Source organism: Mustela putorius, unplaced genomic scaffold (genome assembly GCF_011764305.1).
Source record: "Mustela putorius furo isolate JIRA1106 unplaced genomic scaffold, ASM1176430v1.1 tig00003845_pilon_pilon_pilon, whole genome shotgun sequence".
Taxonomy (NCBI): Eukaryota; Metazoa; Chordata; class Mammalia; order Carnivora; family Mustelidae; genus Mustela; species Mustela putorius.
This window is the reverse complement of record NW_025421998.1, coordinates 32483155-32506648: the sequence shown is the minus strand read 5'-3', so window position 1 is coordinate 32506648 and position 23494 is coordinate 32483155. Positions and strand designations below refer to the sequence as shown.

The following is a 23494-nucleotide window of genomic DNA, read 5'->3' as shown; positions in this document are numbered from 1 at the left end:
CAGGAGGATAGGATGTTTAGCAACACACAATGAAGAGCAACAAAATGTGGGATATTACATGTAGGAGTGAAAAAACCAAACATACTGAGCTAAGTTGCTCTATGCAACCTTACCCAAAACGATCATCAAGGAAGACAAGCATTAGAATCTTCCAGAACTGTATTCTGGCTTGAGTGATTTCTAAATCTATACATCTAAGGCGAGACAGGGAGTTGGAGGATTATGGGAAAGGTGCGCCGAGAAGCAGTTAGGTTACACTCTATTGTTGTGCAGTAGTGGTAGGTACTCTGCTCAGCAGCATGCCTAAAAAGTTAGGGGGCTCCGTTGCAATTTCCTCTGAAATACTAAGGAAGTGATCTATCTTTATTTGTCATTTCTGGGTGCAGAGATCATGCTCTGGTGAGCACGTCCATTTGTCATTTAGGTTGGCCTGAGATGGCGAAGAGCAACAAGGGCAGTGACAAGGGCGGCTCTATTTCCACTATGTTATACGCTTGCCTAGAAGCTGCACATTTCTTACAGTTTCCCTTAAAAATTTGATCTTTCCGATCAAAAACTTTCAAATAAATATGTGATGAGTTATTCTAATGGATAAAGTCTATAAAAGCTATTCTGATTCTAGTTGCATTACTTAGGTTCAAACAAGTCCAGAGGGTTCCTAAAATAGGTAATGAAATCTGCTAAAGGGTATTTTGCTTGCTTATTTTCTGAGGGGCTTCAGTGGTGTTTTTTCCCCTCAGGTTGAGTGACTAATTTCATGAGAAAATCAGCCCATTCTCTGAGACAATCCTTTCCATGGAAATGAGTAATCCACTTCCATATAATGATAAGCCACATCAATTCCCTATGACTTAGGTTCTTCTACAAAAATTGAAGAAAATGATGCTTTTTGCATATTTCTCAGAGGTATGCCAGGTAGTAATGAGATAGTGTCTTTAGAGCATTAGGAATTCCCTGAGGAGATGTACAATACAAACTCAAATGACCACTCCATTATGATTTATCTTTGCTTTATATAAACTGTTTACTGTTAGCAGCGTTTTCCTTATAGAAACCTTTTATATTGCTGAAGTGCATTAGCCATGATGTTTATTTCTACTCTTTGCTCGTAAAGGGTCTGAGGCTACAAAACAGAGAACTCTCAACTGCATTAGGAGCAACTCTTGTCTTCCCGGACTAATTTGTCCTTCCTTAAACGACGTCTCTACAGCAAGCAGCTTAGAAAATGTGAGCAAGAGCTCCCAAGGGACAAGTGAAATGCAACCCAGTAACAAGAAAGCTAATTTCCAATCTCATGAAGGGACTGGAAGATGAGCCCAGCTATCATCGCAAAACACACGGAGACAAAGAGACTCTCTTAACCCTGGCCCGAATGCAAGGAACCAAGGTCCTTTTTGCACCCTCTCTCCAAGCCAGCCCTCCTGAAGCTACCATTCTCCTAGTCATTTGGGCTCCATTACCAAGAGCCAAAATTACTGTCTCTCACTTTCAGGGCCCAGGATAAAGTCTTTTCCTTTTTTTTTTTTTTTTCTTTTTTCCTTCTCAGGTCTCAGGGCTGCCATCCTAAAAGTTTATTTACCTCACCTTTCCTAGAGTACTTCAGCTGCCACCAGCTACCACCAGGCTGATTTTCTTGAATCTGAACTCTTTCCTACTTTCAACCTATTTAGTAAACTTGTGTCTGACTCCTACCTCAATCTCAAGATCCTCTATCATTTATAAATTCAAGCATCATAATGCAGCAGTTTCAAACATGGGAGTGATGGCCAGAAGATGGCTCTTCCAACTCTTGGCTTTTCTTTACTAGCTGCAGAATGCTTGAGAAAATTGTTTCTGTAATTCTTAGCTCCCTCAGCTGTAAAGTGAGAGAAATAATACTTATGTCTCCTTTTCTCCAAGAGCTGGTTGTTAGGAATAAGAAAAAAATGTAGGCCAAGTGTAGCGGATGGTGTCCATCACTCCATCTGTAACAAGCGGTAGTTGCTATTGTTGTATAATCTGGCTTCATTCTTTGCATGAAAATCACATCCTTTAACAGTGTTCAACGACCTGATAATAGTAATAGTAGCTAACATTTGTTGAATACCTCCTAGGTGTTGGGTCCTAGTAGAAGAACTTTATATATGTAAATTCATTAATTCTCAAAATATCTTCAAATAAATACAAGAGTTACTTCCATTTTACTGATGATGGGAGTGAGGCACAGAAGGATCACATCACACTTAGGTTACACCAGTTAAGTCAGGGAGCTGGGACTCCATTCTAGTAAATCTGGCTCCACTACACTGGTTCCCTAATCCAATCTCTTGGCCATTCCCTCCCTTGAACCTGTGGGCTGCTGTTTCTCTTTCTTGAAATTTCTTCCCTTTCAACCTCTAGATTCTCATACTTATGGATTTTTCAAACCCCACTTTAAGTTTCCCCCATTCTAAAAACCCCTGCAAGTTTTCACTGCATTAATTTTTTTCCTGTACTTTAATAATCCTGTATTATATAACATGGTACTTAATTACAAACTGCATCATATTATTTTTAAAAATTTTATCATGCATGTTATTTTTTTTTCTCTTAGTACCTTCTATTACCTCCCTAATAGCCTAGCCACAACTCCTTTGTCCTTCCTATGCACAGTACAGTACTGAGTACATTTCACTATGTTCTCAATGAATATGTACCAATTGTTACATAACAAAATTGTAGGCACAATATCACCTTGTCAGTCTAGGGCTGTATTATGCATTTTATATATGCTATCTTAGTTGAAATTGCATGTAATTATTCACATACAAAATTCCTCAATAAGTATTTAGTTATACTAAATTTATAACTAAATTTAGTTAGTTGGGGGTCTTAGTTTCACCTTAATGTTATTAAACTTGTATGGAAAGCAAGTTGAGTATCTCTCTGGATCCCCTACGCAAATCCAAGCTCACACAGTTCCTGAGTCTTCCTCAGAAGAATGAAGACCTGTGACAAGTAAAAACAATTTCTCTGAAGTCTGAGAATACCAAGTTTGATCTCCAGAATGCTTAGATAGGTTCATTTTTTTTTTTATTTAAGACATTTTGAGAACTTATAATTTTCTAAGAAGACAATTTCCTTCAGAGTCATACATAAGTAGAGCTCTTACCACCAGGCAATTTCCTCTGATATTTCCTTTAAAATTTCCCATCTTTTCCCCTTCATCAGATGATGACTCCTTGCAGCTTTTGGTGGTGTGCTGGGTACTTCCTTCCCCCTCCTCTGTGATTACAGACTCAAACATGGCCAGGCAGTTATGAAGTCCACCCTTTAATCAACATTTGTCCATGTGAGGCGTAATTGGTCTTTTCAAGTTACTAGTGATGACGAGCTGCCTATGCAGGCTGGCAATATTTTATTACTTCTCAGTAATATCTGCCTTCTAAAACTGAAATAATTGAATGTTTGGACCATTTTGGCAGCCTTTCTGATTTTCAAATAAATTGTACTAAATATAAATCCATGTTTACTGAGAGACCTCCCACAGTGTTGAAGATATTATGATTATCTTTTAAATTAGAACAAAGCAGACTTACATATTGGGCTTTTTAATCTAATTCTCTGTAAAAAGCAATGCATAAAGTCAATTTCAGGTCTATGTTCCCTCAAATCAAAGATCTTTACAGATAGGTGAACTTGCCTTTATCCTTTTTAAGGAGGGCAGACATGATTCCAAAGCCATACCACTTCCGGCTTCTGGACCGAGTTTGTAACAGTCCAAAGAAGGGGAACTTTATGAAATGTGTTCTTATGCTTCTATATAGAAAATATAAATGAGTCAGATTAAAAGTAGTTGATGTAACAGTTCTTTAAAACTATAGGCTTTATCAGAGTTCATACTTGGGCTCATAAAAGGATTTTATAATGCTTAATCCCTCCTTTCTGAAAATACAGGAAACTGGCATAACAAAATTTCTTTCATTTTTTTTCTACTAATAAAACACCCTATTTCCTAAGGGAAAAGACAAACTATTCATGAATGCTTTGGTGCCAAGCAGTGAGCTACACATTTTTCACAGATATTAACTAATTTTACCTTAGATAGTTCTGGAGACATTTTAAGCCTATTCCATGGGTTAGTGAAATAGGTGATTGTCTTCCCCTGTGACATCACTGGAATCACAATTTTTAATATCAGTTTTCCCCAAAGGGCCTTTAAAAAATAGATACATTTTCACTGTGAAATATCAGGTTCACTCAGTTGCTGTAGTTGTTGAACTAGGTCAGGGAAGCTCAGAAAGGGGCCTGTCTTCTCACTGCCCCATTCTACCTGCTCTATAGATGGAGATCTCCTGCCCACTCCCCCAAAACTGGGATGAAAATCTCCTCAGGTTTCTCAGTTTTTCCCATTACTCTGGGGAAATAAATAAATATTCCTTTAGGATTTACTTAAAAAAGAGAGAGAGAGAAAGAAGGAATCTGCTTCTTTGTTATTAAAAATATTCAATGTTTAAAGTATCCGCCACCCTCTCAGCTTGGGCCAGTCCCAGTCTATAAACCTGTAGATGAAGATGCGTCTTCTCTGCGACTCATTTCACCTCCTTCCTCCCTCACAGTGTTATCGCTGACTCTCAAGGTCAGACCTGGTGAAGAGAAGATTCATGGAGAACAGCAAAGCCTGACACAGCTGGAGTAGTTAGAAGCTGATCTGAGCGTTCTTCATGGCAGGTGCCAAGTCTCTACTTTCTTCTCGGATACATTTCTGATTTTCTTAGAGATACTTTCTCTAAGTCTTCTGTATTACAGTCCCCTTGATGCAGCCACTGCCTCCTCTAGCCTAGCTGCTTTGTTCCACCTGGACTGCCGCCTCCTCTCCTGAGGCGCTTGCATTCAGGTCATCCTCCTGGGACATGTTCCTTTGGAATGGCAGGCCACAGCTTTCTAACACAAGTCCCTCAGGCTTCTCCCAGGATAAAGGGCCCTTCAGCTGCCTTTCCAGTGAGATGCAACCTCACTCTCTTTACTCTATGGGCAGATACACCATTCCAGTATATCTTTTGCTTTTTGAGTTCTCTTGGTGACAATGAGATACCATGCCACCAGAACTGATTTTATAACATTTCAAGATATATGGTACTTAGTATATTTTATTTCTTCATACTTTGTTAATATATCAAAAGATCAGAAATCTGAATTCCAAGATGCTTATGTTCTACTGAATGAAAAGGAAATTTCCAGTGTCCAGTCCATTGTATATGCTCTTCACATTGCCAACGCTCACCGTAAGCCCTTTGTTATAATTGCTGGAGATACTAATGAAGAATCTCTGAGAATGCTCATTTTGAATAGGCTGAAAGTTGGTCTTGAAGTTTTAGCAGTCAAAGCTCCAGATTTTGGTGACAACAGGACCAGCTTAAACATAGCTATTGCTACTGGTGCACCAGTACAGTGGTTGGAGGAGGACTGATTCTAAATCTTGAAGATGTTCAGCCTTATGACTTAAGAAAAAGTTGGAGATGTCCTTGTGACTAAAGATGATGCCATGCTCTTAAAAGGAAAAGGTGACAAGGCTCAAACTGAAAAACATATTCAAGAAATCACTGAGCAGTTAGACATCACAATTAGCGGATATGAAAAGGAGAAGCTGAATGACTATCTGGCACATCTCTCAGATGAAGTAGCTGTGGGGCAGCAGTTAGTGGGGCAGGTGATTTGAATGAATGAAAAGAAAGACAGAGTTGGGAGATGCCCTCAGGGCTATGTGAGCTGCTATTAAAGAAGGCATTTTTCTGGGAGGGAGTTGAGCCCTGCTTTGGTGCATTTCAGCCTTGGATTCAATGAATCCAGCTAATGAAGATCCAAAAAATTGGTATAGCAATTATGAAGAGAACACTCAAAATTCCTGCAGTGACCATTGCTAAGAATGCAGGTGTTGAGGGATCAGTGATAGTTGAAAAAAATTATGTCAAGGTCCTCAGAAGCTGCTAATGACACTATGCTTGGAGATTTTGTGAATATGGTGGAAAAAGGAACCAGTGATCCAACTAAGACTGTAAGAACTGCTTTATTGGATGCTACCAGAGTGGGCTCTCTGTTAACTACTGCAGAAGTTGTAGCCACTAGAATTCCTAAAGAAGAGAAGGACCCTGGAACAGGTGGAATGGGAGGGGGGAAGGGGAGGTGTTATAGGATGTAGCAGGTTCTGATTTCTAGAAGAGTGTTTTACTATTATTAATGAACTATGAGAGGAAAGTCAAGGCAAAGTTTCTCAATAATAACATCAGAGAAGCCAGCTGAAGGAAATGACTGAAAAGGCCAGCTGGTGTTTAAGAAAATCACTACAGCCATGCGGCATGTAGGTGGCTCAGTCAGTTGAGCATCTGACTCTTGTTTCAGCTCAGGTTGTGATTTGGGGGCTATGGGATTGAGCTTCATGTCCAGCTCCACTCTCCATGAGGAGTCTGCTTGAAATTCTCTTTCTCCTTCTCCCTCTGCCCCTCCCCATTGCTCATGGACACTGCCACCCCCCCAAAATAAATAAATATTTAAAAAAAAAAAAAAAGGAAAGAAAATCACTGCTCTGTCACCGACCTGTTAAGTAACCACGAGGAAGTTAATCTCTCTTTACCTGCTATCCTAATCTGTGAAAGGGGGTACTAATAAGTACTAGTATTTAACCTCACCAAATAATATGGGAGTTTAATAAATATAACTGTCTTATCACAGTTCCTAGCATATGATAGGCACTCAAAAAGTGTTAATTGTCACTTACTTAAGAGTCTGGTACCTACTATATTATTCTCTGCCTTGGAGACCTCAAGGCCAATTGGAAAGAAATGTTTCTAATCTGTTCCTGAGAAGATACTGTTACATTTGTTTTCTTGAAGATAGCACATTTATTTTCATTCTCCCCCTGCTTCCCAGATGATTTGTGGCAGTTTTTAATAAATAATAAATATGCAATAACAACATCAAAATAAGGATAAAGGCCATAATGTCATGTATCTCAATAAGCTAGATAATTATAACAGCAATGTCAACCAATGGAGTTTTCTAAAATTGAGTATTTAACTTCAGACATAATGGAAGCCATAATGACCAAAGAAAATATGACACTCATCTAACAAAGTAATAGCACTTTGTTGAGTTACCTGAACTTCTTAAAGTTTTGAATATGTAGGAGAGTCTTTTTCTATAATGCTTCATGTATAAAGGAAGGAGCACTAAGGATAAAATAATAGCCTTTAAAAAGTAATTTTTGAGACTACTGTCTTGAATATATGTGGGGATTAATATTCTAATATTAATGAAACCAAGGGTTCTCAAACTTCAGCACATAAAAAAAATCAGCTAGAGATTAAATGCAGGTTCCTAGGTCAGCCCCTGGAAGTAGCCGGGGTACAGAGTGACCAAGAATCAGCTGTAGTTTCTTGCAAGGAGGGCTCAGACCACACCCAGAAACACTCAGACAAATGTGGGCAGAGTTTCTCTCACTTGGCACCAACCACTCAAGAACCACAGATAAGACATGGTTATGAAGTTCTATTTGAGTGCACCAGGCTCTCTTTGGAAGGATCAGATACCATGCCTATAGGCTCTCCTGTTAGTTTCAGAATGAAATGGGAACTGTTTAAAGATGCATCAAATGCAAAGACAACAATTTAGTTATTTAGAATAGAAAATACAGATAATGAGAAAATATCTTTAATTACAAAATGCTAATATCCATTAGAAAAATATAAACAAAGTACAGAAGAGAGGGAGCATTAATGTATTCCACTAGAGAGAAGGGATGGTTAATATACATATGAAAAAATGTTTGACCTCATTATTAATAAAATAAATTCAGACTGAAATAAGGAAACATCACTTTTTATCTAACAGACTGGGAAAGAACAAAAGATTTCTGCTAACACTTTCATAATGACAGGAAGATGGGCAAAAGGACATTTCTGTACACTTAGTTGGAGAGAAAACTGCTACATTTTCTTTTTTTTTAAATTTTATTTATTTATTTGACAGAGAGAGATACAGCTACATTTTTTTAAAGGAGATCTAGAAATATGTTTAAAATTTTATAAGTGCTAAATTTTGACAAAGCTTAACATTTACACATCTAAGGGCTTGAACCTGAAAAAATAATTGTCTACTGTACAAAAATGTTAGTTTAGCAATGTACATCAAAGTACTTTTTATCCTAGGAAAAAATATTAAAGATCTTAAATGCGCAACAATTGGAAATGGTTAAAAATTATAATATTCACACTGGGTGTTGCATGCAACTAATGAATCATTGAACACTATTTAAAAAACTAATGATGTACTATATGTTGACTGACTGAACATAATAAAAAATTTAAAAATTTAAAAAATCTTAAAAATTATAATATTCATTATAATCCAATACAAGGAAAATACTAAATATTAAATGTGTGATTATGATGTCCACAAAAACACCCATGAAAATATTTAAGTGCCAAAACATTATGAAAAATCATGCATAGTATGATGAATTTTTCTAAAGAAAGAATGATTGTATGTGGTAGCAAAAATCCTGAGGGTTCCACATCACAGGAGTAAACTACAAATACTTTTAGATAAAGTAAAAATACATTTCAGATGATTTTTGTTTTATCTTTAACTTCTAATAGCCTGAATTGACCAACGGAAAGTACAATTAGATCTTTTTCTTTAAAATATGTTAATTATATTTAAAAATATGTGATTTGATCACATAAAATATGTGATTTATATGAACCTCAAAATATATTATTCAGTAGCATACCACTATGGCTTTTTCCTGGCACCAAAAAGAATGGCATCTTAGCTAGGTTTACATTTCCTTCTCTGAACTACTTCCTTAGATATCTAGCTGTTGTAGAAATATCTGGGAGTTGTATAAAAATAAAAATTGAGTGCAAAGACACATTCTGACCTGTACTTTTAAAAGTACTATAGAACTTTCCCCAGAACGAAACATTCTGATCATTGAGACACTTTCAGTATTTTTCCTTCAGTGCCTCAGAGATGTTCACTCAAAATAACTCTACCTTGAACATTACCATAACTTGGGGGGGAAAAACTGTTTTGGGAATTGTGCTCTTCCAATGTTGTGAGGAGAAAAATAGTCCAAAAAAATAAACCCAAGACAAAACAAAAAAACAAAAAAACAAAAAACAAAACTCAATTGTTTTACTCTCATAGTTTCTTGAAGAGTTCATTTCTGAATTTTTAAAGAGCTCCTGAAAATCAGTATCAAAATTTGTTTATCTCTGCTAGTGTTTTCCCAAAATGAATAAAGCTCTGAAGTAAACACTTGCCTTGACACAATTTGTATTTGAGCCAGAGAATGTATTGTCTTTGGTTAACTTATAAGCTGCTCTATTTTTCAGAATCCATCAGGTACAGTTGGGACCTAAGATCATTATCATTATTGAAGCTCCTTGTCTTTATAGACTATTTTGCAACTTACAAAACATTTTCATACACAATGCATTACCTTCATTTTTATTTTCTGACATCCTTGTGAGGTAGGCAGAACAGGTAGCATTTTCTTCATAGAAATGTGAGTTACAAAAGTAAAGCTATTTATGTAAGATCTATGTACCATGTCACTATCTCAGTATACTAGTGGTGCCTTACTGACCTAAAGGTCTTCATGGGGGATCACATGGTATATCATTTACAGAAGAGAAGAAGATCTAGTAATCTTGGTAAGTAAAAAAATCCATGAACTTCGAAACTGTAGAAGGAGATGAAAAACTGAGCCTCTATGTGTTCTAAAAACTAGAGGATCCCCAAAAGGAAATCAAACTTATTATTTTAAGAAGTAAAAGCCTTTAAATTCTAACAATGAGATATAAAATTTTGATGCTTCTTTTATAATAACTAATGATATACTCTTGACTGATATTCTTGTTTCTAGACATGAATAAGTTCCAAAACTTATTTACAAAATGAGTAGAGATTATTAATTAAGCAGAAGTTCAGCAATCTGTGTAGGGATTACTTTGTATATTAACTAGAGATTGGTTTCAATCCAAAACTAGCATTGCCTGAACCTCTAAGAAGCTTCAAGAGCATCTAATCGAATATTCCCCATAGGATATTTTATGACCATGGAACCATCAAGAAGTTCCTCTTGAAAAGAGATTTAGAGTCGAATATTTTTAGAAAATCCAGTATATGACACTACCCTTTTAGATTCTCATAAGGAAAACTGGTATATTGTAGACTACATATAAAGAAGCTTATGCAGTATGCTCTGTCCCAACTGTTTCAATTCCTTCTCATAAAATCTATTTTCTTAAATAATACCTGTTAAAATTTCATGGACCCAGAATACCAATATGTTATGTGAGTCCTTTTAGCCAAGAAACAAACCAATTTTGAAACAATAATCAGAGAAAAATATGTGCTGTAAAAATACATTTTGGTCTCTCATAAGCATTGTATGATACTCATTTTAAATCATCTTATTGGAATTTCAGCATAGTGCTCTAAAATTACCAGTTGCAGTTACTTGGGAACAAAGGAAGAATACACATATACTGATTGTTGTCATTTACTGACTCTGTTTTTTAGCAAATATATCAAGACCTAGAGACATGCACTGTAGGAAAAATAGGTATCACTCATTATTCTAGAAATAACAAAAATTTAGTCTTAAATCATTCAAAAAACAGTGTGCTCAATTTTTAAATTTTATTTTGTAATAAAAAAAATCAAACTAAAACCTATGGCCAGGTTTCTTCTCCCCTTAATGAAACACTTGTGAATACTTGGTAATAACCACTATTGATTAACTAAGACCATTAAGATTTTTTTTTTAATAAGACTGAGAAAAAACAGAGATTTACCTTAGTAGAAATAGGTTTCTTTGAACTAAAGGATTAAGGGGAATGACAAAAACAAGAGGTTTAGAAGTCAATGCAAGTACAACTTCTTTTGGTAATTTCTATTTCTCTATATATAAAATTGTGGTTCATGAGTTTGAATGTATATACAAATATCATACATATATATTCACATCAATATGTACATCTGTATGATGCAGTAGAGTATATTCATATGGCCATTTCATGAAATTGATTATTTCTGTTTACAATGATTTTATTAGTATACCATTAAGTTCCAAACATCTATTTAGCTCTTCTCCTTGGTGCTATTCACAGATGTGATAGCCAGCTCATCACCGGAATCAGCCTGCTGTTAGACAGCCCCTAAGCCTAAGAGATTAAGAAGAAAGCCAAGTAGTTTCCCTGACATCTGTCATATTGACAGGCCAAAATTAAGTACAGCTGAAAAGAATGAGGCAATCTTGTCTCTAGAGTTTTCTTCTTGAGAAGAGTGAAGGTCAATCATGATGCCAAGTATTGATCATGGGAGTAATTTAATAAATATATATATATATTTATTAAATTATATATTTAATATATATTTATATATTTTTATATATTTAATGATATACATTATATATCATTAAATATTATATATTTAATTATATATTTATATATATATTTAATAAATATATATTTATTAAATTATATATAATAATTTATTAAAATATATATATAAAAAATACTACCCAACTAGTCCTGGAATTCCCTACAAATGTGGACCAAGTGGGGAAGGGGGCTTAAATGAAAACAAGTCTTTCTGGGTTGAGATCACTCCTCACATTTTTTTCAAGGACCTTGAAATTATCAAAACCCAGAAAACTGTACTTCAGAATTACCAACCAGATCCCTTTGTGCATTTGGTCCTAAATAAAAACACAAATCTCTACTGACCTTTGCCTATAGACTGCGCTATAAAATTATATCACTGATTTTTGAGATAGGCCGATGGAGCTTCATTATTTTCTTTTTATCTAACCTTACACAAATGGCTTATTCTCACTAAGGTTCAGTCTTCTCAACTATAAATGAGGGACCACTGTCTTTCACAGAGTTTTTATGTGGTTAAAGGTTATATATATGAAGTGCTTACCACAATTACTGATTTATAGCAAGTGCTTCATAGTGACTAATATTACTGTATTACTGGCATTTGAGTCTACCTGTTGCCCATTCAGAGCTCTAGGAAAACATCTCTCACTCCTGTTACTTTGCTATGTGGTTCACCTGTGGTTCATCAGTATCCTTCCCCTCAAGTCTTCCAACCAATATTCCTTTCCTATGTCCTCATCACCATGGCCAACCAGAGTTAATTTATAGCTATATTGGGAAGGTGTCTCCTTATTTCTGGGGATGCTTGGATACCTGGCTTTGACTGTTTAAGAGAAAAACAACAGTGGGACTTGTGATGTACTACTTAACTCCCAGAACCAATGTGTTTACTGATGCTTTTCACCCAGCATAACCTGTTAAAGAGCCTGGCTTGACTGGTGGTAAGAGGTCACCCGGCTGGTAACTTCTACCTTAGCTCTCCCCAACCCAAGATCTGCTGTACTTCATAATGGCAAATTGTAGGTGTTAAATGAACACTAACTCTCATTATCATCACAGTTATCTTTCACTTTTTGTGTGCTTTGTTCTTAACAAACTTATCTTTTAAGTGCAGATAAAATGTCTTAGTCATCTTACTATCCTCTATTTCAAGCATGTGCTTAACACAAAGCAAGACCTTTCATCTACTTTTTACACTGAACTGAATAGAGCCATGAAGAGTTTTGGGTATCAATTTCTAAGAGATCAAACATCTGCAATTATCTAAGCATTAGAATAATTTACTTGCTGTAGTAATACATCTTCTTAAGTGCTCTGTAGTCTTGAACATGTAACTGACATGCATACCCTTCATCTTAATTGCTGGTCCTCTTGCCCCTACCCCTAACTCGCAACTAAGTTATTCAAAATCATAGTAAAACTCTCTTTCTTCTTCTCTTCTTTCCCTTCTTTCTTCCACAGATATTTAGTTAGTGATTACTCACAAGCACTGAACTGAGTCCAGGGGGCTCAGAATTGAATAAGATATTTCCAGTATCTTCTAGGAGTTTATATTCTCTTGAGCACAGGAGACAAGCAAATCTACCTCTCACACTACTGTGAATAGTGTGAACACAGTATACACCGGATGCTATAGGAGCACAGAGGTGGGTCAGGGATGACCCCTGTAGACTTTGGGTGGCTAGGACCAGAGCAGATTTTGTGTAAGAGATATTGCAATGGAATGAAGAATGGCTGAGAGACAAATAGGACCATGGAATACTATTCCAGGAAAGTAGAATGTGACACAAAATGTAATGCTTCAGAGTTGACTAGAGATGTAAGACAAAGCCAAGGTACAAGAATGGGAATTTTCATAAGGGTCAGACACAGGTTTGCTCAGGTTTATGATGAATTGCCAGTAAGAGAAAAATGGATAACAGTTGATGGAACATGTTCCCTGAGGGGATAGGAGAACCTGCCATCCAAACCACACTAATCATGATAAAGCCTGATGGGTGGGGTAAAGAAACTTTATATCCCACCACCCACATGGAAGCGATTAGATGATAACTATAGAAGTATTAATGGATTCCTGGAGCAGAGGCAAACCCAGGGCAGCCCAGTGGGAATAACTGTTCCCACGATGGCAATAAGGGGTGCATTGTCTAAAGAGAATTTTTATATAATAACGATAGCTACTAAAAGTTAGTCTGATTTTTATGAGTTTCTTGCACTGTCAATTCTAGCCAATGTTAGTAATAAAGAAGTTCTCCTCAATAAAACTTTGACCCAAAGTTTCAAATCAATGCTGCCCAACAAAATGTTATGAAATGATGTCAATTTTCTATATCCGTGTTATCGAACACTGGAGTCATTAGCTACCTGTGGCTACTCAGAATTGTAAATGTGGTTAATGTGGCTAAGGAACTAAAATTTTATTCTTTAACTTTAATAAATTTAAATTAAATATAAATAACTGTGTGGCCAGTGGACATCACAGTTCTAAAAACTACTATGGTTACTGCTGTTTCAATGACATAAATGAATAAATATACATCTATTTAACAGATAATAAAATAATTTAGGATATATTTAATATGTAATATTAATATATTAAATACAAACTTATAGTTAATATATAATAAATGTATTAAAATTTTTATAATAAAATACTTTATACATATGCATATATATATCATTTTAGTTAGCATTTTATTACTTACATTTTAATAAACACTATGGTGCATGGAAGTTAATTCAGACAATTCCTAGTTCTACCCAAACACATAGAGACGCAGGCATGTACTATCTGTTTTGCAAATAAGTTCATAGCAGTTTAGTATCATTAAAGTTTGTTCCTAAGCAATTCATGTCTCTGTGGCACTATCTAGATCTGAATTCAAACAGCAATTTATAAAAAGACATCAATAGCATAATGACTATAGAAATAAAGGATGAGAAGTTGATTTACTTTAATTTTATCTTTGTATACTTTTTGGAGTCTATGTATGAAAACTTTAGACATTTGCGGAAGACTGGAGAAAGAACATGTGGGGTTATAATCCACTATGATGATAGATCAATATGCAATTCTTCTTTTTAACATAAAAACACATTAATATAATTCAAAAATAAAATATATTACTCTTTGACTAAAACATTTATTTCTCTATTATATACATTTATGTAAAAGTTCAATAACAATTCTTAACTGCATTACTTTTCTGGCCATTTTCATCATTTGTTTCATCTCATGATTATTACTAAAAATAATTCTGTAATGAAGAGGAAACTGTTTAAAATGACTTGTCAAGTCTGCTAGATACACCACCTATACTGGGGTCTTCCTCACAACTTACACATAGAAGAGAAGAGAAGTCTTGACAGAAGAGAAGTCTTGACAGAAGAGAAGTCTGACCAGGTAAAATTATAGGAAGAACTCATATTATCCCTACATATGAATCTGAGGCCTACGGGAAACTGGAGACTTCCATGACTTCTAACCTAAAAAGCAAATTCTTGCCCAAAGCACAAGTTAACTCTCAACTGGTCTGTCATTGTCTTGAGAAACACATGGCATACTGGTATGACATAGAGCACACACTGAGAATTCACACTGGGCTTTGCCACCTCTTAGGCAAGTTCCTTAAACTTTCTGGATCTCAGCTGCTGCCCTCTTAAGATGGGAAAATAACAAGCATGTTTTGTGATGACTAAATCAGATTATATGCACAATATCTTAGACAGTAGGTGCCACATAAGTGGTGGCTCTATTCTTATTAGAAAAAGCAATGCAGATTCCCAATATAAGCAATTCAACACACTGATCATTAATATACTCAAACATCTTCCTTTATTGAGAAGTCTATTTTAAAATTGTAATCTTTAATACTATTATTATTAATATTTTCCTTCGCAAAATATTTGAAGTGTTATAAAAAAATGCGATCTTTGGACATAGCAAAAAAAATGGAAGTTAAAAAAAAAAGGTGGGGGGCGCCTGGGTGGCTCAGTGGGTTAAGCCTCTGCCTTCGGCTCTGGTCATGATCTCAGGGTCCTGGGATCAAGTCCCGCATCAGGCTCTCTGCTCAGCCGGGAACCTGCTTCCTCCTCTCTCTTTCTCTGTCTGCCTCTCTGCCTACTTGTGATCTCTTTGTCTGTTGAATAAATAAATAAAATCGTTAAAAATTTTTTTTAAAAAGCCCTAAATTAAAATTCAACTCATTGAACTTAGGCTAAGATTAAAGGTAGTTTGGAAGTTTTTGTTTTTGTTTTTTAATTTGGGGAAGAGTGTTTTTTTTTTTTATTTTAATCTTTGTTTTTAAAAGAATAGAAAAAGGTGCACCTGAAACAGTATTATTTTAAGAAAGTAATTCTCTGTGCTATCTCTTATGTGTCTCATGGGGGCCATTAGCTGAATTTTACTAGTATCTGTATACCTGTTCCAACTCTGTTTTCAGTCCATTAGATGGGAAAAGTTGCTAGCAGGTCAAAGCAACCCAACTCATGTGGGAATAAACTTTGGAGGCAAAATTGAACATGGTAAGTGAACAAATAAAAAATAAAGAGAGAAGATCAAAAACTACCCAAAATTTTTTAAACTATTAAATTTTTAAATTATGCAATTTTATTGGTTTTTATGCCTCAGTAGTTTCCCATGTTGGGATTGTCAAATAGGGTGGGTCCTGAGGAATTAGCTTGCATGATGGGACTTACTATGCATGGCCAGGTGCTATGTATGTTTCATGTTTCTTATTCTAACTTCTAACTCTCTTCACTGGAATTCCCTAGATCAGATACATGCTTTTGACTTACAGAGGGGAATAGTAAATTGAGTACAGAGAAAAAAAGTGTATAAGAACTAGGTGAGAGTCTTTTGGGTAAGTAGTTTTATGCTTATTGATTTATTTTGATTATGAGGAAGAATGAGGAAAAGCACACTGAGTTAATATTTCAATACCTCATATTCATAGATGTATTTTTAGCTAAAAAGGTGGTTCAGCAAAAAAAGTCCTCCTGATTTTTATAAAATGACCAAACAGAGATAAACAAAACAACATTTTTACCTTAAAGCTGATGATCCTTCCCTACACTAGCTTCATATTTTAATCCACTTGGGAGACTTAGAAAAAAAAAAAGAAAATATATCAATATCTGCTTCAGGGCTCTTGAGAGATTCTGATGTGATTTTTCTGGGGGCAGGGGTGGGTAGGCTAAGCATCGCTAATTTTCAGTGTCTCTGGATCATCCTGTTGTGTAGTCAGGATGGAATAACTGTGAGTGACACTAATGACTGCAATGGCCACATGAGATCATATATGCCAAGAACTCAGTCCAGTGCCTGGAACATGGGAAGTACTCAAAATGTTAGATTCCTTTACTCTTTCATTGAAGTGAGCCTAAAGATAATGTCTTCATTGAGGCAGTAGCTTATAAAATTTAAGAAGAGTGTGTATGTTGAAAGAATTCTGACTTTGACATAGATGTGACTGAACCATAGAATTCCCCACAACTGGACTCCCTTTTGGGTCAGATTTGTCATTGTCATCATCATCGTCATCAGCATTACCACAGATCTTATCTAACCTCTGTGGACTCCTTCCTGCAACAAAACTCTAGAGTGATGACTGGGGAGTATGACAAAGAAACATGTTAATGAGGACTTGGGATTTTACCGTGTTCTGCCCAAACAAGTTCAAGCCTGCTTACATTTTAGTTAACAACGAAAATAAGCAAAAGATAATAAATAGCTTGTTCTTGCACTTGAAGATGGAACTTAATTTCATCACATTAAAAGTATGAGAATCAGAGGCACTTTAGGTAATGGCTTTTTTTTTCTTTCTTTCTTTTGAAGAACTCATTACACCGCACTGTAAAGCTGAGGAGGTAACATTTTGCTTTTATTTCCTCAATGCAGGGCCCTATTTCATTATTTGCCACATGACATTTTTTCCTGTAATTTCAGAGAAGATAGATTTAACAAAATGTAAAAATATTCAAAACCTTATTTCCTTTATACAAAGTTAAACTATGAGATTATTGCAGTAATGAAATGACTGTATTATTAAGGCAGTCCTGAACAGAGGTAGGAAGGACCCAGCTGGACCTGCCACCCAGTTCTGACTTACTAGTCCATGGAGAAGATATTTAATTGCTCTGAGCCTTTAAATAGTTATTTTAGTTATAGTAGTTATAGCTAGTTATTTTAGCTATAAAGTGGGAATATGATGCTTCATAAAATAATTGTAAGATTGAGAGCTGAGTATGTGGCAGTACTTTGAAGTAAGTACTTACATCAAACTTAAAAAAAAAAAAAAAAGTTTTTACTTTACATGTGAAAGAAAGTACATCCAGTTCCTTTCTGGGCTAAGATTAGTTGTTCCTTGATTGCACTTTGCTATTCTCAAATGCAAAACCTTTCTTCCAGGCACAAAAGGATTTCTCCTATTGTACATCAAGTCTACAACACAATCAAAGTCTGCTGACAAATGGTACATTTTCCATCACTTTTAAAGGTAGTTGAACAGAAGAAAAAGTATTCATGAACAATCTTGAGAATATGTCATAAAACTCAAACTCCAAAAACTTTACTGGAATATTTTTTTAAATTTCAAAGTATGATTATATATTTATGTGCAAACTATGAAAGAAAGCATCATGATTACAACCTTTCAAAGCTTGTTTTTCAATAGTCACATGGTTTACAATTATGGGAATTTGAATACGAAATTTTCTCACTACCAAAAATACCATAAGTTTAATATACCTACAATTCAGTCAAGACAGCATCAACAATATGGCTGAAAAGCATCACAATTTGAACCTTTTCAGACTTCACCCCATTGAGCAAATTACTTGGACTTATCCAACTGGGTATCATACTGAGTAATGGCTAAATTTTGAGTCATGATTGGAGAAAGTCTTCTTTCTTGTTTCTTACAATACAATCGCAATTATTTTATTTATTTATTTATTTGACAGACAGAGATCACAAGTAGGCAGAGAGGCAGGCAGAGAGAAAGAGAAAAGGGGAAGTGGGCTCCTCGCTGATCAGAGAGGCCGATGTGGGGCTTGATCCCAGGACGCTCAGTGGCTTTAACCCACTGAGCCACCCAGGCTCCCCAATCTTAATTATTTTAAAAGGTAGCTAGGGACTTAATCAGTTGTGGTAAATAAGCTATAAGAACACAGAATGTAGTTTTTAAAGAAAGATAAACTTGGAAAATTTCCTTATCTGGTTAGTATTTTAGTTGAAAGAAACAGGGATTCATTCTAGCATAACATAACCCAGTAGCTGTCATACATATTGTCTGTAGATGATGCATGGGGCCTTTGTGAGATTCTTATGGTTTCTATAAACCATCACTACAAACATGTAGCTTAGAACAACAGAAATTTACTCTGCCACACTTTCTGGGGTTAGAGGTCTGAAATCAGTATCACTGGGCCAAAATCAAGTCGTCAACGGGAACACACTCCCTCTAGTGGAGAATCTGCCCCTTGCCTCTCCCAGCTTCTGATGGCTACCAGAATTCCTCCATTTGTGGCACATTATTCCAATCTTCAGGGCCAGCGTCTTTACATCTCTCTCACTCTCACCTTCACATCATCCTATCCTCTCTGTGTAGTCCAATTTGACTCTTTCTCCCTCTTAAAAAGACACATGTGATTACATTTAGGGTCTCTCATGATAACCTAGGATATAACTCTCTCAATATCTTAATTATATCTGTAAAGTCTTGGCCACCTATGGCAACGTTCACAAATTCTAGGCTTTAGGATATGATATCTTTGGAGCCATTATTCAACCTAGTACCATGCTCTAGTAGAATCCAGTCCATTTAAAAGTCTGCTCTTGTTAAAAGAGAGAGAGAAAGAGAGATCTTCCAAATACTAGCTTTGAATTTTGTCATTACAAGGACATGTAAAGAACTATGCTAGTAAGTAAAATAGGAGTGAAGATCACGGGTGTAAGTTGCTTTCACAAAAATGAAGTCACTGCACTGTTAACCAGAGTAATTGGTAAGAGGCTTTATTACCTCTAGAAATGAAGCTTAATCTTTGAACACTTAAACATAATTTTAGGTCCAATTTACTTCACTTTTCTTCAAAGTTATACAAGAAATAGTTATTTTAATTGCAGAGTTTATAAAGACTCAAAATACCCCATTTGGGCTTTGAGGACCAAATATAGAAATGGAGACTCACTCTTCTGAGGACTTTCCATGTGGAGCAGAAGAGGCAACACACAGTTAAAATGGAACTACTGTTGCCCAATAAGTAAGTAAGACAGAAATATAAGATTTTTAATAACCATGCTTGTCATAAATCATATACATATTAAACCCACAGATAGCACAAATGCTTTATTTAGAAGTCTGGTCTATTTTCAATTTAAAAAATCCTTTTTGTTGACCTTTTAATAATTGCTTAATTAATACTCACTAATAAGGATGACTGCAATTAGCTAAAAGCTTGATTGTCCATTTAGAAATTGACAAGGTTACAAAAGGTAATACCCTGCAAAGAACTATTATTTCTTAAGGTCACAATAAAATTTTCTTAGGGTTCTATCATTATTTAAATGTGCATAATTTCTTAATGTAATCAAATGCCTGTCTTATCAGAGAACTATGAAAAAGCTAAGGGAGAAAAATCACAAATATTCTAGTATACATTAATACCATCAAGTCTACTGGGCTTGGAACAGTGACAACACTAGTAGTTTATAAAAATAAAGAAACATATTTCAGAAATTCTTTACCTATTACTCCCTAGGATAAAAATCATATTAGAACAGTTGAAAACCTCTAATAGAGAAAGAAAATTTGGCCATGATAAGAATATATCACTGTTGGTAGCTATTAACCTAAATGGAGGGGGAATTGTACCTACACTCAAAAATGGAGATTTATTCTTTTAATCCATTTTAAGTACACAGTTGTAGTTCTGGACAGGGGTCAAATGGGAATAGAGCAGTTCAGGTTAAATAGAAATGCTGTTTCTAGAATATTCCTGAGAATTTGAACAATGCATCCGTATTAATGGTAAGGCTTTCTATAGCCTTAGGATTTGTGCATGTCTGTCTTCATGTTACACTTCAATAAATAAGTTTATTGAAAACATCTCTATCAAAAATTATAACATATAATGCCTTCCAGATCATTTAGTTTTTCCTTGTCATTATGTCCATTGAGTACTTAACAAATTTATAACAGTAGTTTAATGCAATTTTACACTTGCAATATAATTTATTTTCTCAAATAGCATAATTTATTTTATGGATGTTTGACCTTAGGTAAAGTAGAATGGTGCTATTTGGAAAGCCAATTATGTGAAAAATATGTGTGTCCATTCTGCCCGTAAAGCAAATGTAAAGATAATAATGTTTTTGAGACAGTATGTTTTTTTCACTAGTTGACTGGATGTTTTATCCACTGAACACATGGCATTAAAATTTCAGGAATAAAATGCATTAAGGCTAGGACAAAAGGATCAATGCTTGTTTTGAGCTTCAAATTAATTTATTAATAAATTATCATTAAATGTGATTATTAAGAATTGATACTAGGAGTGAGACCAAACTACCTCTCATAAGCCTAGCGAGAGGTTCAGAATTTAAGGTGAGAAGGATGGTGCCCTGTCTATCTCCCACTGGTATATTTGGAGAGACAGTGCCCTGCACTCCTGTGATGGGGCCATTAGAGTGTGGCAGGGTGGGGCAGAGAGAAGGTTTAAGATAGTGCTTGCACTTACTTGCTCTTGGCTTGTGCCAAATAATGCCTTAATTTACCAGCAGCTTCTAGCTAGAGACACAGAAGAGAGGATCTGAAACTTGGAAAAAGACCAGAGGTTGAGAGGAGCAGACCTCAGGTACAAGGCATGCCCAGAAGAGAAAACCGTCCCAACTTGAGCAGTTTGGAACCTGCCTGAAGACATGACTAGTGATAAGAAAACTCCAGGACACCCTCGGATAGGAGGATGGACTTCTTAAGGGAAGCTGGCCATAGATCTGAGGACAGCCACTGAACACCTATCTTCACCATAGCACCCATGGAAGGAGGAGTGTGATACGAAATGTTGCAAGAGAAAGACCTCATTAAAACTGAATTAAATTTGATCACTTCAAATTTCAAGCTGATGATCTATAAATCCAGCACTTCAGCTCCAAGCTACCCACACTGACATTAATATGAATTCATAGAGGAATTCAGAGCAAAATGAAAACATGAAAGATAATTCCTTTTCCCTCGTTTTCCTGCTTTCGAGTATAACTTTTCACTTCCTTATGCATGTTTTTTTAAAAAGTTATCTATAGGAGCAATCTGCAAGGTGAAGCTTGCACACGTGTAGAAGTTCAGTAAGACTTCCCAAGAGATAGAAGGTTATGATATTTTACAGGAATCAAGTTTCAGGTGCTAATCTTTCTAAAATGTATCTCCTTGACCATATATCTGGGGTTAAGATGTCTTGCTCTTTTCTCCCACACTGCCTTGTTTCCTACTGCATAATTACACTCATAAACTCACCTATGTGTTATCTTAACATGGTGCATCTCCCTGGGGTGGGAAAATCTCCAGGACAAAGGACAGCGGGCCAGCTCAAAACATCAATCTCTTCAAATCTTCCCAAGAATGTAAGTTTGTGGTAGATGCCTTCCTTAGCTTTCTGTTAAGAGTAAAAACTCTAGCATTAGAAATCAGATCTTTGGGTTCCTGTTTGGAATGTCCTGAATTCAAGTGTACTGTTGAGTGGATGTCAGATCTTTTATTTAAAACCCTCTTTTATCCTAGAATCTTTTCAAAGAATGGTCTTAGTGGAAAGTTCATTTTGCCAGTCATCATTTTGTTTGCCCACAGCTGACTTTCCTATTCCTTTGTGTTCAGCTGTGCATCTTAAGGGGGGCAGCTGTCCCCCAACCCCACAAACCATATTTTCCAAATTTCTTAGCCAAATTTCTTTCACTAGAGGAACTCACAGGAAAAAGGAAGAGGGGAAGATAGGAAAATAGAGTCCCTTGCTACCAACCTCTAGAGACACAAGAAAGCTGCTGAGACACGAGAAAACAGCCTGCTGAGAAATAGGAATTTATGACAATATCTGACATCACTGCCTTGTCATTACTCACAGTAAGGGGAAAAAGCTTGGTGAGATGCCTCACTGACCATGTCTCAATTTTACCTGCACATATTTTGCATGATTTCAGGGAGAAGGACTTACAAATTTCCATACTTTTCCTCCAATAAATCAGGGCTAAGTTTGAAAGTAAAATATTGGAAATAAGCTAGTCGAATATTTTCTTGAACATTTATTCAGGATCAGAGCAGAAATATTTGTATTAAGTTTTGTTAGATATTTATTAGATACTAAGAATTTATATTCATTTTTTAAAACCAGAGCCCAAATACCAAGCTTGCTGTTATTTTTCAACAAGTTCTCTATTCATTTATTAATGGCTTGGGAGAAATTTTGTCCAGGTTAATTCTTTGTACTTGTGCTTGGACTCACATCCCTTACACGACTCTGGGAAAACACCTCTGTTTCTCTCTTTCCATCCTTCTACTCATTCTTTGCCCTTAATGTATAAACAGACTCCAATTTATTACAGTTAAGTAATGATGATCATAATGATGATAATGACAATTATTCTAATGGTGGCAATTGTAATGATAATGTGAAAACTCTCCATAACCCCTCTATCATTTCTCTTTAATTATACTGTCCCCTCTCCCAAGGTAAGCATTTTTTTAATGAGTTGTCTACATTCTGGCTTTACCAATTCATGTCCATGAATTACTATTTTCCTTTGCACTTTTACCCTTCATATTATTTTACTACATTTGGCACTGCTGATAAATTTCCTTCTTGACATTCTTTTCCTTTGTGGCTTCCAAAATAATTTACTAACGCTTCGAGGCAGCCTCCGTAAGCAGGCTCCCTCCCTGCCACTACACCCACTGCTATGTCTCCTCCAAGTGAACCTCTGCACCTTTTACCTTCCAAAAGGCGGTCACTTTTCTACTTGTAGACCACAGTTTTTGTTCTTTCAGACCTCCAACTGACTTCCTGGGTGTTCAGAATAACTTGATAACTATGTAGGC

At 35.7% G+C, this 23494-nt stretch overlaps 1 protein-coding gene and 1 pseudogene across 1 annotated transcript in view; one reads left to right on the top strand and one right to left on the bottom strand.

Annotated features, from left to right (window-relative positions):
- ZNF804B (zinc finger protein 804B) overlaps nt 1-4873 on the bottom strand; it is a 168458-nt gene extending 163585 nt beyond the window's left edge. The window contains exons 1-2 of the mRNA XM_045089723.1: nt 4817-4873; nt 3131-3289 (exon numbers count right to left, since the gene is read on the bottom strand). Of these exons, the coding sequence (XP_044945658.1) occupies nt 3131-3289; nt 4817-4873 (216 nt within the window). The remainder of the gene's footprint in view (nt 1-3130; nt 3290-4816) is intronic.
- Nucleotides 4874-5044: 171 nt separating this feature from the next.
- Nucleotides 5045-6157, top strand: LOC106006296 (annotated as a pseudogene).
- The last annotated feature ends 17337 nt before the right edge of the window (nt 6158-23494 follow it).